Source organism: Podarcis pityusensis (genome assembly GCF_964106645.2).
Source record: "Podarcis pityusensis genome assembly, chromosome: 4".
In the NCBI taxonomy this organism is placed as follows: Eukaryota; Metazoa; Chordata; class Lepidosauria; order Squamata; family Lacertidae; genus Podarcis; species Podarcis pityusensis.
Window position 1 is genome coordinate 73,305,627 of NC_138027.1, and position 15,192 is coordinate 73,320,818.

Genomic DNA, 15,192 nt, shown 5'->3' on the forward strand with positions numbered 1-15,192 from the left:
CAGCACTTTGACTCCACCCCTGGAGGCGCACTCCATTTATCCAGACAGATGGATGCCAACAAGAACAAGTTTGACCTGTAATAAGAAAGTGTACTATGTTCCTCAAGTAAGAAAGCCTACTGCTGATATATACAGTAGTCAAGCTTACCATATGGTGAGGGCTACTTTCTTGGTAGGTTTTAAACTGGAAGCATTTGGGTCTCTTAAATAAAACCCAGATTGGTCTTAAGTAGACAAATGGAGATTCAAAAATCATTGAGGGAATTAATGCATTACTGCGCAGTCTGAGACTATAGGCCGCAATCCTATAGGCTTTGTGGCCTCTAAATTGCATGCACTGCCCCATTCACAGCCACGAATGGGTTAGACTTTTATTTTGCTGCTTAGCCTTAAAGATTCCGTAGCATTTTCAGGTTAAAAGGGAAAATGAGGTGCATATGCCTTAATCCCCTGTAACTTGCTTCAACATAGTTAGACAATTTTCATCCATCGTGGATGACCAGGCAAGTTGGTTAATTACCAACCTGCTGAAGATGATAAAGGACTGATAGTTGCATCATAACTTAAGGTAGGCTTGGCCATGTGTCCCTGAATAAGAATAGAGATGCCAATATATCTATTACATTAAGCAGGAGAGAGCTTTATTGCCCAGCTACAGTAATTATCTGGCAGGGATGAATTTTGGACAACCAAGTCAGTGCATAGAAGCTCACAAATGATGTAGAAAATTGATTTCAAGTTGATTTGGAAGGCTAATATGGGAAGAGACATAGGCAAATATGTTACATTTGAATGGACCGTAAACACTAATGTAAAATATTGTTCTTTTCTGTTTGATCACTTGCCCTGTTTCCTGCAGAAGAAACAACATTTCTTATTTCTCAGATGCACTAGGAAGTATAAAACCCTTGAAAAATAAAGCTGAAGCTATTGCAATGTGGTTAAGTAATAGGGGTGAACATGCAAGGCCTCACAACGAACTGTTGCAATGTATCTGTGGCAAATGTGTGTTTGTTTGTTACCCAAGGGGGTTGAAATAAAACCCAGATGTTACCTTCAAAGACAGGAGTCCCTGCTCTAATGTAGGTTTACTTCTTGTGTCTGGTTTTTTTCTTTGAATTTTTAAAAATTTGATCATTTAAAGGTGCTTGCGAGTCAATAGAGCATGAGGCCTCTGTATGCAATTGATGGCTTGATTTAGTCAGAGGGGGACCATTTTTCAATTGACCTTTGTTGCAACCTAAGAGGTTTGCAATCTGGCTCCGAAACAATTCCCTTTCTCAGCTCAGAGAGAAAGTGAAGGACTCACATTTCTCAAGGAAGAGAAAATGAGTCAATTCATTTGTGTATTGCTTCTGTGTGTGTGTGAAAGAGTGAGTGGGGGGGGAGGGCATGAATGTGTGTGAGAATGGCTTGTGTGAATTTTGGTTCTCCCTATTATGGATATTGTCCCCATTCACTTTGTATATTTTTTTGAGGGGGCAGGGAGACTTTCAGTTATGGGAGCCTTCATCTGCATACTGGTGGTACAGTTGAGACACAGGTTTATCACCTCATTTGCTGCTTGTAAAAGTAAGCTTAGCTGCTGCTACATCTGCCATAACACATTTATTTTTAAATTCTTCATATCGCTGAGGTTAGTGGAACACTGATGACTCCTGTGGTGTAGATTGACAGCTCAGTTCTAAATTTAACTTATTTTACTATGGCCTTGTTTTCAAAATGTAACAATTCAAGATTCTAAACTTTGTATCCATCTTGTATCACAGGCTCTAAAAATGTTAGAACAGTGGTGCCTAATGAGCTCATTCTCAGTGTAGAAAGCTTTAATGTTCTTTGAGTATTGAGAGGCATGTAAATATCAGCTTGACTTCTAGATTCCCTCCATGAGCAAGGTGACCAGGTAAAGCAGCTTTTGTAAATAGGAAGAGATTTGTTTCTCTTTCAGGCTAGCAGTGTGTTGCAAACAAGTGAGAAAGTGGGCTGATAATTTTTGTGGATTTATTTGTTACAGTGAAAATGGCTCTATCCTATACATATTTCTGACGTGTATTTTTCTTGTGTGTAGGGCAGTTGTTCCCAATTAGCTAAGTACTGTGCAGCCCTGTTTTTCAAAGCCAAGTCATGGACCCCCTACTTTTGAAAATGTTGGTATCTCTTTGATAGTTTTTGTTATGTGGATGGTTCCACCATGCCCTCTAATATGTTCCAGTACAAAACTGGGATGTGCGTTTTTTGGGTGTCGTGGTCTCACATGAGACGTGCGTCTAGCTGCAATTTCTCGTGTTTTGGGGCACCGTGCTCTTGAGTGAGAGCACGGACCCCCAAAATGGGATATCCCGGACAATTGATGGGTGTGTGCCATGAATCCCCTGGGTGGGTTGCATAGACCCCCAGTTGGGAACTGCTGGCGGAGGGCATTCTGTGTATCTCATGTTTATGCTATCCATACCATGTGATGTGATGAGTGTGCATGGATCTGTTTTGCTACTGTACCTGCTCTGGAAATCAGTCGCTGGAAGTCATTCATTGGAGTTTTGTACCATCTGTTTGCAGAATGCAGGAAATTGCTTGCACATACATAGATAAAATCTGTGTAACAAAATTGCCACGTGTGGTGGCCCGCATAGGCATTTGTGTTGCAGCCTTGCCAGTAGATGATCTAGGTTGGATGTACTCGTCCAAATCGTTAGCATGCTTGAATTCCTGGTGCTATTTCAAAAAGGGAGGTGGCACTATACAGACTAGACTTGAATCTTTAAATTTCTATAGATAAATGTCTTCCCAGCCCTTTGAATTGCAGGCAGGCAAAGTTTAAAACAGTTGCTTTTATTGATGATTTTATGTGCCTTTTTATTCTCTTGCTCTTTTTTGGTATTGTTTGTATCACTGTTAGTTACCTTGAACACTATTTGGTGGAAAGGGTAAAAAAATCATGTTTATGATATCACATCCTCCCCTTTTCCTCTAAAAGCTTGCTTTCACCCGAGATGGACTCTGTGGCCTTTGGAATGAAATGGTCAAAGATGGGGAAATTGTATACACTGGAACAGAACCCTCCCAAAATGGTGAAGCTTCTCCACGGAAAGGTGGGTTTCATTGTGTTGTCTATCTGTATAGTTCAGTAAAGACAAATGTGCCTAAATTTTTATTGAGGGTTTATTTGTAATGAATTCAAAGGGTGTGGGGGCTATGCCTTCCTGCTCCTTTTGTTGCACTCTTTGTATGGTGGCTTTGTAATCTGTCTCTTACTTTTGGTATGCATGCCAACCATAACTTTTTAGTTTGAAGATCTTGACATTTCTAACGAATGACAACAGTGTCAATCATCTATCTATCTATCTATCTATCTATCTATCTATCTATCTGTTGGGTGCTGAGACAGACTTGAAATCCCCTTTCTGACAACAGTATAAGATTAAGACTGCAATCCTGTGCTCACTTACGTGGGAGTAAGCCCCACTGAAATGAATGGGACTTCTGAGTAAACATGCATCAAGTTACACGGTCCGTGTCATAATGGGATTTGCAGATCAAAGTGGGTAAGATGCTGCTGCATAAAATAGAAAGTATGCTCATTTAAGTTAGACTTATGTGAGATAAACTTTACTGAAGCATGCCCACAGTACTGCTTCATTTCTCAGATCCATATCAACATCATTGGCAAGCAAGCCTACTGAATTTTTCAGAATCTGAACTTGGCAGGCTAAGTTGTATGTCCTGAAGACTTGTCCTTCAGTTACTAATCCCTTAAATGCTTGCACTATTGTGACTCTAATGACAAATGGTATAACTATGATTTATGAGCATATTAACTCATGTGGGGAGGGGGCATACCAAGTTTTTGATCAGAAATAAATCCTTTCTGGGAATGATGCTATTAACATTTTGGCAATAGAGTAGAACTGCTATTTTGCCCTGTAGGTAGAGGTTAAATTAAAAAAACACCTTCTTTGCCAGTAAGAAGTGCATTCCTACTTATTATCATGGTTTATCATTTCTAAACATTATAATTCCTACAAACGTCTTCAGTATTTCTGATTGTGGTAATTTTTTTCTGGGAACTGAAGTAAAAGAATTTTCTTTCCTAGTGTCATAGATCTTTGCAGCCATACATGTTATGGTAATTTCATTCTCATTGCATTCTGATTTTATGCCTATCTGCAGTTATTTATATTACTCAAGATCAAAATGATTTGCAAGTAGTCCAGTGTAATCTTCTGCCTTTGTGTGTGGGTGAAGGAGGAGATTCCCCCCCCCCAATGCCATATTGCAAACTACTTTTGATGGCACCCTCGATTTCAAAACCAACTGGGTCTTGTGGTTTCTTATCCCCCCAAACCCACAATCAGTAACCAAGGTTTGTTCTTTGCTTACTGTATCAAGAAATTTTTAATGTCTGATGTGGTGTGTATATATATATATATATATATATATATATATATATATATATATGCATGCTGTAAGCTGCCCAGAGTGACCGTGGAAATCCAGCCAGATGGTTGGGGTATAAATATAATAATAATAATGATGATGATGATGATGTTGTTATTATTATTGCAGTTTTTTGGTGCAGCAAACCAGGCTCTGACTTGTTTTGTCTGTGACATGGTAGCAGCAAGAACAGGAGAGAAGCATGTCTTTCTCATTAAACCATTGTTTTAAACTATGGTTTAATGTGATGTGCAAACTAGGCCAATGACGCCTTGGGTTTCTAAGTAGAAGAGGTCACAATGTGACCCAGTAAAACAAGAGCTATAACATCTGTGGCAGTGTTTTCCTTTCTTCTCCATATAACTAGAATATTAGAGTGAATCTGAGAGCATAAGATGACCTTTTTCAATACTGGGGCTCAGAATTCTGATGCAAAAGGAATGGCTTTACAAAAATGATTTACTCAGTTGCATTTATGTTCTCTTTTTTGTTCTATAGATGAAAGCATTGAAGGTCAGACTGGATCAAAGAAAGAAGATCAGAATGACAAAGAGAGGAAAGATGAAGAAGATGCACCATTACCTACATATAGAGCCAAATCAATTGTTGAAAGTTGGGTTTGGGGCAAGCAGCCAGGTAAGGTCTTTCTGGTTTCCCCCCAACATGGCATTTACTGTTGTATTACTGTGTTGTATGGTGCCCAATATATATTTCACGAATTGATTGTTTCTTAATAAAGTCTTCGGATTTTGCTGATAAGTTTTTACCGGACCATTTTAAAAAATCCTTTAATTTACAAACTTCTATACATCTTCATTTAAATGCTTGTGTAGCAATTTGTTTCCTTTCAGTTAATATGCAGAAGGCAGCTAATACTGTTGGTGTTGTGCAAAGAGATTAATAAATCAATACAAAACAGAAAATTGACAACTGGCTGTCAATTGATGATGGCAGTCGGGAGTGATGAGAGGTAGCAGAAGGGATGCAGACAGTCTTTGGCCCTGACAGTTGTTTGAATAAAATTAAAGCTTCTTCTTTATTTAAGCAGACAGAAATTTGGTGGCTCTGCTCTGGGGTGTGTCAGTTATGACTTGGCCGAGATTTCTGGAAGCATTGAAGTATGTGGTCTTGTTGCCAGGGTGAAATGTTTTAGGATTCTGTCTGATGGGTGAACAGGTAATCAAGGAGCAGGTATGCCTTAAGACCCTGATGTGAGCATCATCTTGAACTCTTGAGATGTGCCCTGAACCAAGACCTATTGCAACAGTAAAGTCTCCAGTCATGCTTAAAACTGCCACCTAAGACAACCTGTGAAGACCCTGTGCCTAAATTATTTACTTTGCTACATGTTAAACTAGTTTACTTCTCTGTTAAAAAGCATTTTGGTTTTACTGAGTCCTAAGGGCATCAACTTTACGCGCATCTTTTATGAAAGAGACTACTTGATAACATACTTCCTGTAAAACGGCTTCGTGTACAAGTTAGCAAGGAAAGGTGATCATTGACTTTGAAGGAGTAGTACTAGCAGCAGATATTATTTTGTGCTCAGTTTTGTGGTGTCCAAGTAGCCATTAATAGTAGTTGAACAATGACAGTTTTGGGAAAAGCCCTTGCTACCTGATGAAATGACAAAAATGGGTTTGGGCTCAGTGTTTTACTTCTCTGCAGGATTTAATGGACAGTACAGTGGAGATAAAATTCTCGGTACATGGCTACATAGTCAGAATTGGTTTTGTTAATTAATAAAATGCAGGTTTTGTTGCTAGTGTTGCAACACAGCAGCTCATGAAGTCTTCGATTTGACAGGATAGAAGTGGGCTTTCTTTTGGCTACATAGTATTTTGGTGTCTTCCTGTTGCCAAACAAAACAAATACTGTCAGGAAATCACGGTAAGTGCCCCATTTTAACAAAGTAGTCCTATGAAGGCATTGTAAGCAATTAGCATACCAGCTGTAATTGAAATATTTTAAGGCTACCTTGAAGCAATTTTTCTGGAAGGTCCCTAGGTTGTAGCCTATATTCAGTAGATTGGGGCTACAATTTCTACTACAACCAGTGGGGTCAAGTAAATGTTTTTAGAATTGGGATCCCAGTTAAAAACAGCTTATGTATAAATACATGGTCACTCAGAACAAATCTGGGATGTGGGTGGTGCTGTGGTCTAAACCACAGAGCCTAGGGCTTGCCGATCGGTAGGTCGGCAGTTCGAATCCCCATGATGGGGTGAGCTCCCGTTGCTCGGTCCCTGCTCCTGCCTACCTAGCAGTTCGAAAGCACGTCAAAGTGCAAGTAGATAAATAGGTACCACTCCAGTGGGAAGGTAAACGGCGTTTCTGTGCGCTGCTCTGATTTCGCCAGAAGTGGCTTAGTCATGCTGGCCACATGACTCAGAAGCTGTCTGCGGACAAACCCTGGCTCCATCGGCCTATAGAGCGAGATGAGCGCCGCAACCCCAGAGTCGTCTGCGACTGGACCTAAAGGTCAGGGGGTACCTTTACCTTTTAAGAACAAATTTATGAATTAAACGGTATTATTTTCCCAATTAAATTATTGTATTATTTTATCTTGCCCAGTGTCAGGGGTTCAGGAGCAGAGGCAAGGGCAAGGGAGGAAACAGAGAGCGAGGGGGAGGAGGCAGAAGAAAAGATGAGTGATGACGACGACCCGAGATCTCCGAGTCTTTCCAGTGAATCAGAATATTCACAGAAAGGAGCACCAGTGGCCAGGGCAAGGGGGGAGCCTAGGGGGACACCCCAGGAAGATAGAGCCAGAGGGGACTCAGAGGGGAGCAGTTGGAAATCGGGACCAGCGTCACCGCCAGAGAGCAGGGAAGAAGAAGGGCGCCAGGGATCAAGCGCTGGCAGCTCACAACAGGGGGGAGGGCACGAGTCAGGAGTGGCCACACCTCCATCGGGGAGCGAAGAAACGGTCAGACGGAAGGTGGAAGGTTTGGCGCGCGCGCCAAGTTCAAATGCACAGGAAGGTGGCGCAGTAGGCAGCCCGGAAAGGGAGCCAGGTCCTAAAGCCCGGCGCAAGGAGACAGGAGGGTCCGGGGGGTCGGCGTCAGAAGAATCCCGGAAGGAAGAGACCCCGGGGGGCAGAGGGACCCAGAGAAGAACAGTCAGGCGGAAAAGGTGGAGCAGGGCTAGGATATTAAGTTGGTGTACAAGGGGCGGAGACTCAGACGGAGCTTCGCCGATCTAACCATGAGACGTAGAGTTGCACGCAGCAGATTGAGAATGGAAACTGTAACTCAATAAAGACTTTTATTTAATGATCGCTGGCTAGCGTGATCCTCTGTGAGCTAGGATCTGGAAGCAGCTCTGACACCCAGGAATAGGATACATAGTTTTTTTTAAAAAAAGAAATTACTAATCTGATGTCAGAGGTAGGTATGACTACCGTAAATGATTCTAGTATGACAAAGCACATCAATTAAAGTATTCAATACAAATACATTATGTTGAAGTGAAATTATCCGGTTCTCATCATTGCCATTTAAAAGTCCAAACCCACCAATACAGTGGCTATTTATGTAATTTTTTGTGCTCTGTTGCTAGGAAATGGGCACGTTGTACTCTGGGCTTTAGCTAGGTTGTAGGGCCGATCTCACTTCGCTGGGAAGAGGGCCAAATTTTGTATCCTGGCAGTAACAAGTGAGATGCTCCTCCATATTGCTAGAGCAACTGGTCGATGCTTCTTCAAGCCAAAATAACCAGGGCTACAACAACGTAATGTAGAGGTTTGGTAGAGGCTGAGATCAACTTTAAAAAAAACAACTGCAGAAGGTCCTGCTCCCAGGTACCCCACGTTATGTCTAGTTGCATCCTGTGGTAGACAAGAAATCAATTATGTAGAACCTTTAAAAAAAAATTTTTTTTTACATAATCTCAATAACCAGACAAAAATAAATATAAAACAGTATTCAAATAACTGGAGGTTGTAGTCTATCTCTTGTATGCATAAGCATGAATTAAGTGTTCCAGATGGAGTCATGCTGTGTGGGTGGCTCTCTGTTGTTGTCTCTTGCTAACATAGGTGATGAAATTGTACCAGACGGGCATAAATTTATCCAATTTGGTTTGACCCTTAACCTGCTTCAGTTTATACATCAGCTTTTCTGCCAGTGGTTGTGTAGAACCTCTTCTAACATATAAAAAATGACATACTTAGTAATTTTTTGTCTCACATCTTTGGTTGCTTGCTAGGTTGGGCTTTTTTTTTTTTTTTTTTTTTTTTTGCAACTAACTGAAAATAAATTGAATTGCTGTTCACTTTTGAAGGGTTCACTTTTGAGCTTGGCATCCTGTGTGTACCACACAGGAACTTTGAGTCAGCAATTATTAGGTTGCAGTGGTGCGGACCAGTCCATTTTCTTCACTTCCTAAAACAAATGTGGAGGCGGCTTCACTTGTGATGTTTATGCAGCTCTGCTTTGAAAATATTGGATGGAATTCATCATAGCACTAAGGAGATTGTTCTGTCAGTGGAAGCATGTCTGCATGCCTGATTTTTAGTGATCTCCCCTTTTCTCCCCTTGTATACTGTTCTGGAGGTTGCCCTGACCCTCCAGATAGGATTTAGGGGGAGGCACCTTTCAATCCCATGAGTACAAGTAAATTGTTTTCAGTGAGGGCAACCAAGGGTTGCTAGCTTGGTTGCAAAGTGTCTGTCCTCATTGCAGAGTCCCCAGTTGACTGAAGGGAAAAGCATGTGCAGAGTGCCAGCTGAATCGAGCTCTTGAGTAACAATAGTAGGTAGCACTTGGTGTCTATAGTATGCCAGGTGATGCCCACTACATTGAATTGACCTGCATTTGAATTCTCAGACAGGTCTAAGGCAGTGTTCTTCAGTCTTGAGTACCCAGGTGTTGGATCACAACTCCCATCATGCCTGACTATTGTCTAAGTTGGCTGGGCATGTAAAACTGAGCAACTTCTGTGGACCCAAGGTTGACCAACACAAGTCTAAGACTTTTGCCTGGGTTTTAATGCAGTGATAGTTCTCCATGCTGGAGTGATATGCCTGCTTTAGCTAAGAAACATGCATCTCTTTGATGGTCTTTAGTGACCTGGAAAATGGTTGGTAATACTTCAGGTAGGGTCTGCCTGATTTGTCATACTTTGAGCAGACCTTTGGAAATCAATGGGATTGCATTAATCTATTGATTTCAATTGGTTTACTCTGAATATGACGTAGTAGGAAGCAACCTCTTGTAAATAGCTCCTAAAATCATGAGAGTAGAGACTGGCGTTTGCAGCTATGTTTTCAGTATATACTGCAAGTGGTTAGGTTTTTTAAATTTTTTTTTGAGGGGGCAAGGCGAGTCAATCCTGATATAGCTGGGCTGCTCGCAGTAGATTTGGAGCAAAACCAGGCCTGCTGCTGATACCGGACAGGAATCAACTGTTATGAAACACTGACATGCAGAAGGCCATGTGCTGCACTCTGTTCCCTTGGGATTCTGTTTACAAAATAAAGTCTGCTGATGCTATGGCTACAGCAACAAATAAACTGGCTCTGTTCTTTCATGCAGTCACACAGTTAAATTTCACTGGATGTTTTGAAATGTCCCTTACAAAGGACTTGCATCAGTTTTAATGTTTACTATGCTAAATTCAAGGAAAATCTCATGTTCTTCCTGATCTGGTTTCAGTGTGGATGCCTCACACCTTATCTTGTACTTTCCATTAAGCTCAGTCATGTGTCTTGGAATCCAGGAATCTGGATTACAGCACATTGCAGTCAGTGTGACTGCTAATAATTCTGAGTATACAATTCTGGTTTCGTTTTTGGGGCCACGGTTGTAAAAAGACAGTCTATACCTAAACACAGCAGTGGAAAGGACAAATTGAAAGTGACTTGAGCAGAAAAATCCTGTCGCAAGGGGTTCCACTGCATAAATTGACATTGAATAGTTTGCTTCATTTCACAAGATAGGAAATATGAGCGGCATTGCATAAGTCTTGGGTGCTGAACAATGAGATAAAAGTCCTTTAGTCACTTGACAAATTTTGGTAGAGAACTCAATCAGCATGACTGGAAATTCCCCCTGGAAACATAATTTGTGTAATCTGAAGAGCTATATTTAAAGTTGCAAGAGAAGCAGTTTTAATTGTTCAATGAGCCATTTTTAGCTTCAAATGAATCATGTAACTGTTCTAGACTAATATTTTGAGGTGTGGAGTTTTTCCAAAATATGGATCAGTTGGTCAGGATTAACTAAAATGATGTTTAATGTTTTTCCAATAGCAAGTGCTTCTGGGGTCAAACTAAATGAAACAGAAGCTCCTGCCTCTCTTTAATTTATTTCTTAAGAACCGGGGTGGTGATGGGAGAGCTGGCCTTCATATATAAATGACGAGTCCCCTCTGGTTTCTTTTCCGTAACGTCTTCAGGTTTAAACTTAAATTATGAATATGTTTGTGTAGTCTACAATCTTGGACTCTGTTCTGCAGCTTTTTAGAGTTGCCTTTTAAGTAACAGAGAACTTAAGATAATTAACATCGGCATATAAAATGCAAGTAATGCTTATTGTCCCCACATAAGCAGTGTCTTTTAGTGTCTGCCAGTGATAAAAAAACCCTGCTGTGTGTTTTTTTAGAGTGCTTGAATGCTGGAGGAGATGGTCACAAACAGAAATCATAAGTGAAATGAGAAAGGTCTAGTCTTAAGGATTTACTGTGTGTGTCATTGCTGAATTGAAATTGATCAGTCATTCAGTATCTACATTGAAGAGCACCTGGGAATTGATATAAATGCCATTTGGACCTATTTTTGTTTCAAATTATACCACTTGAAGTAGGGCCAACTTTGCTGTTACAGCTTGCTACAGCACAAAGATTTGAAATGGCAGCAGCCTTGATGGTAAAATTGCACTCACCCATCATGTGTTGGCGTCCTGGCCGCCTGTATGCCCTCTTGTCCCTCCTTCTCAAAGAGTAGCTCAAATATCCCATTCAGGGCAGAGAAAATATAAATGTGAACACACTAAATGACTTCTTGGAAGTGGTAAACAGCTTTCCTTTAGCAACCCCTTTAAAAGAACAAGCAAATTTTCTCACAAGTGGCCATGGGTGCTGCAAGATACAAAGCAAGTAGTTGCTTATGGGACACCTCGAGAGCAGATGGCAAGTCCTTGCTGGCTGTGGCAGGGAATCAGGCCCATATGTCTGCCTACCCAGCCAGTGCTGTTTGGCTCAATTACTCTGAGGTGGGAGAGGGGGCACATATGTACTGCAGCTTGCTTGTAAGTGGCCAAGTCTCATTCCTTGCCTTGCTAAAATGATTAATGTTCTAGTTAAATTAGTAAGAACCGCTATGGCACGTGTTTCGCAAACCACCTTTACTGGGTTTGAAGTACCTGAACGCTGCAGATCAACAAGCCGTACTAGATTGGGGAAAGCATAAAAATGATAATCAAACAAAACAATTTGCTTTTGTTCTTGTGTAGTGGTTTTTCTGGTACTTTGAGCCTGCCAGATATCCTTATAGCTTGAGTGGATTGCTTGTCACTAATGGGGAGCAGACCTCTAGTGTGTTTGGTGTCCATAGGAGCTATTAAAATACACTTCTTAATTTGTCTAGATGGGAAAAAAATTAGCTAATATGAAAGGCAGTTACTATACCTGACTCATCCAGGCGTTCAGTACCTACGATTAAGATTAATTGGGGAGAGCATGTCAAGTAAGTCATGCAACATCTACTCACATATTCTGAAATACACATGGAGTCCTATTGAAACGTTCTCTTGAGATGTGTGTAATCCTTTTTTATAAGGAGTGAGTAGTATTTCATGCATGGTACTATTTAATGAAGGCAGATGCTGAAGCTAAGCAGGTTTGCATCTGGCCAGTGCCTGAATGAAAAAAGCCCCATAACTTCCTGTGCTATACCTTGCTGGAAGAAATGTAGGATATAAATGAAAACAATTAAGTATGTGCCCTTTCAGAATCTTGGCTGTATATTGTACTGCATTGTACATCAAATGTGAAATATTGCTGTTCCTAAAATGGAGGGTGTATTATTTCTTTCCCTTGCCATCAAACAGTTGTATGCATCATGCCGAATGTTTCAGATGAGTAATATAGTTCTTCTGATTCTTCTAGATGCGAATGAGCTGAAAGAGTGCCTTTATGTACTTGTGAAGGAGCAGCAAGCTCTAGCCAAGAAAACAGCCACCACCACACTCTCTGCTCTGAAGCTGAAACAGAGGCTTGTTATCTTAGAGCGCTATTTTATTGCATTAAATAGGACTGTTCTTCAGGAGAATGTCAAGGTTAAGTGGAAGAGCAGCAATATTCCCCTGCCTGCAGTGGACAAGAAAAGGTAGTGTCTTTCTCAAAGAAATCTCTTCCCCTGCCTTTCCCCGTCACATACTGGTTACTATTTCGCTACAGTTTTGGTTCCTCAGTGTGGGGAAATATCAGCTGCTTATAATCTTTATTTTTGTATGGACAAGAATATTAATGCGTTATGCAACTGTGAAACCAAATTGGTTCAGAGTGGTAGAGCGGCAGTTTCCTAGCCGTATACCAAAGATGTTAGTGCCCTGTTTGGATATTTTGGGGTAGTCAGGATTGATTTCTGGTGTTAACATTTTGAAGAATATTTGTATGACGCTTAGTTTAAGCAAGAGGTACATTATTCTCTAATCATCTTTTTGTTGGTTACAGTCCCAGACCTGTAGGCAAAGGTGTAGAAGGTCTTGCCCGGGTAGGATCCAGAGCTGCCCTTTCATTTGCCTTTGCATTCCTTCGGAGAGCTTGGAGATCAGGTATTGTTGGAAGACGCTGTATATCTTATTAGGCTGGTAAACATTTTGCCATCTAACTGTTGTGTTGCATTTAGGTATTTTTCAGGGATATCTGTCTATCTATCTATCTATCTCTGTCTGTCTGTCATCTACTCAGAGTAATTTCCATTGTGTTGAATCAGATTTACCTCCAGTTAAGTTCATTCTCATTAGCAGACACCGAACGATGACTACTTGAGAAGTTGTGCACACTCATGGTTTGGGCAGTGGCGGAGCTTCATGCTCCGGCACCGGGGGGTGGAATGCAGGCAGGGGAAGGGCTGGCGCGCTTTCTGGGGGCGGGGCACCCCGCCTAGGGGGCAGCCACAATGGGATCGCGCTGCCAGGGGTGGTGCGCTCCCCCTGCACTCCTCTTCCTCTACCAGTGGGTTTGGGGACATCTCTCAAGTTGCAGAATGAGTATAGGAACAGAGGAAGCGGACTTAAAATTGACCAGTGATCCATCTAGCTCAGTGTTGTTTAGCAGCAGCTTTCCAGTGTTTCAGACGGGGTTTGCTCCCAGCCCGGCCCACACATGCTGGCAATTGAACCTGGGACCTTATGCATGCGGAGTAGAAGCTCTACCATTGAGCTACAGTTCTGCTTTGACAAGCACAAGCCTTGCATATGCAGAACTGGTTACTTTGGCTCCTTAGCCTTTTTTGCAAAGTGGTTTGTGGGTGATCTTCATTCTCTCAGCTTCCCGGAAAGAAGGCTTCTATTACTTCTGTTTTATAGATGCAGGGTTATATCAATGATGTGGCAATTCAATTTATGGTCTGGATTTCCACTGTGTATGTTTAGATCAGTTGTGAGGGATTGCCATTAACCTGAATTGCACTGTACTATGAAACACCCTAACATGGCTAATGTTGTTAGGTGAGGATGCAGATCTTTGCAGTGAACTGCTACAAGAATCCCTTGATGCCCTACGAGCCTTGCCAGAAGCATCTCTCTTTGATGAAGGAACCGTATCATCTGTATGGCTGGAAGTTGTGGAACGAGCAACCAAATTTCTAAGGTCTGTTGTTACTGGGTAAGTCTTTCTCTAAAGAGTGCTTGAACTTTTTTTTTTTTAAGCCGCGTTCAAAGTTTCATACTGAACAATAGTTCCTGTGTTCTTTTCTTGAATATCTAGAAAGCTCAGTTGGTTTGAGCATGATGCTGATAACTCCAAGGTTGTAGGTTCAGTCCCTGTATGGGACTGCTGCATATTCCTGCATTGCTGGAGGTTGGACTAGATGATCCTCGGGATCCCTTCCAACTCTACAGTTCTATGATCTCTATGACCTATAAGGAAACTAGAGTTAAGCATTTGGGCATCACTTTTTTAATGTCTTGAAATGGCAATACGGTGAATATGAACTCTGCCTTATATTTCTTTCTTTTTTAAATGGCGTATCCTTGGCTTATTCATATATATATCTAAATGCAGGTCAGTGTGGAGTAATAGCCTTGCTGCATTTAAAGTTTGCCTATAAAGAAATTAGTAATGGAGGAATGAAAAAAAAAAACCTGCCTTACATCAAATCAGACCTTTAATCCATCTGATTCAGTATTGCCTACACTGACAGGCAGCGGTTTTGAAGAAGGATATTTCCCTTTGGTACCTGATGAATGCCAGGATTGAACCTGGGGTTTGCTGCATGTGCTCCGTGGCCTGAGCTATGGCCCTTTCTCTAAACTGGGGAAGAATAAAATCAGCGAAGTCACTTAATTATGTTGTGAAAGGTGTCTTCTGTCAAAGCACGGAATACAAACTGGTTTTTTACTTTCATATATTGGAATATTTGCCTTTTAAATTTTTCCGCTTTTAAATTAGGGACATCCATGGAGCTCCAGGGACAAAAGGATCTGGAAACATTCCGTTGCAAGACCAGCACTTAGCACTTGCTATTCTACTAGAATTGGCTGTCCAGAGAGGCACACTAAGGTGAGTAAGTTCATTAGTTCAAAATCTGTT

At 41.3% G+C, this 15,192-nt stretch overlaps 1 protein-coding gene and 1 long non-coding RNA gene across 6 annotated transcripts in view; one reads left to right on the forward strand and one right to left on the reverse strand.

The window, feature by feature from the left end:
• Positions 1-15,192, reverse strand: part of LOC308474908 — a 306,542-nt gene that overhangs the window by 93,087 nt on the left and 198,263 nt on the right. The window lies entirely within an intron of this gene.
• Positions 1-15,192, forward strand: part of HERC2 (HECT and RLD domain containing E3 ubiquitin protein ligase 2) — a 96,297-nt gene that overhangs the window by 3,910 nt on the left and 77,195 nt on the right. For 4 of the 5 annotated variants that reach the window (XM_081001271.1, XM_081001275.1, XM_081001272.1 and 1 more), the window contains exons 3-8: positions 2,975-3,089; positions 4,933-5,070; positions 12,544-12,763; positions 13,111-13,211; positions 14,109-14,265; positions 15,052-15,162. In XM_081001271.1, coding sequence (XP_080857397.1) covers positions 2,975-3,089; positions 4,933-5,070; positions 12,544-12,763; positions 13,111-13,211; positions 14,109-14,265; positions 15,052-15,162 — 842 coding nt within the window. The remainder of the gene's footprint in view (positions 1-2,974; positions 3,090-4,932; positions 5,071-12,543; positions 12,764-13,110; positions 13,212-14,108; positions 14,266-15,051; positions 15,163-15,192) is intronic. The other variant, XM_081001273.1, reaches the window with a different exon arrangement.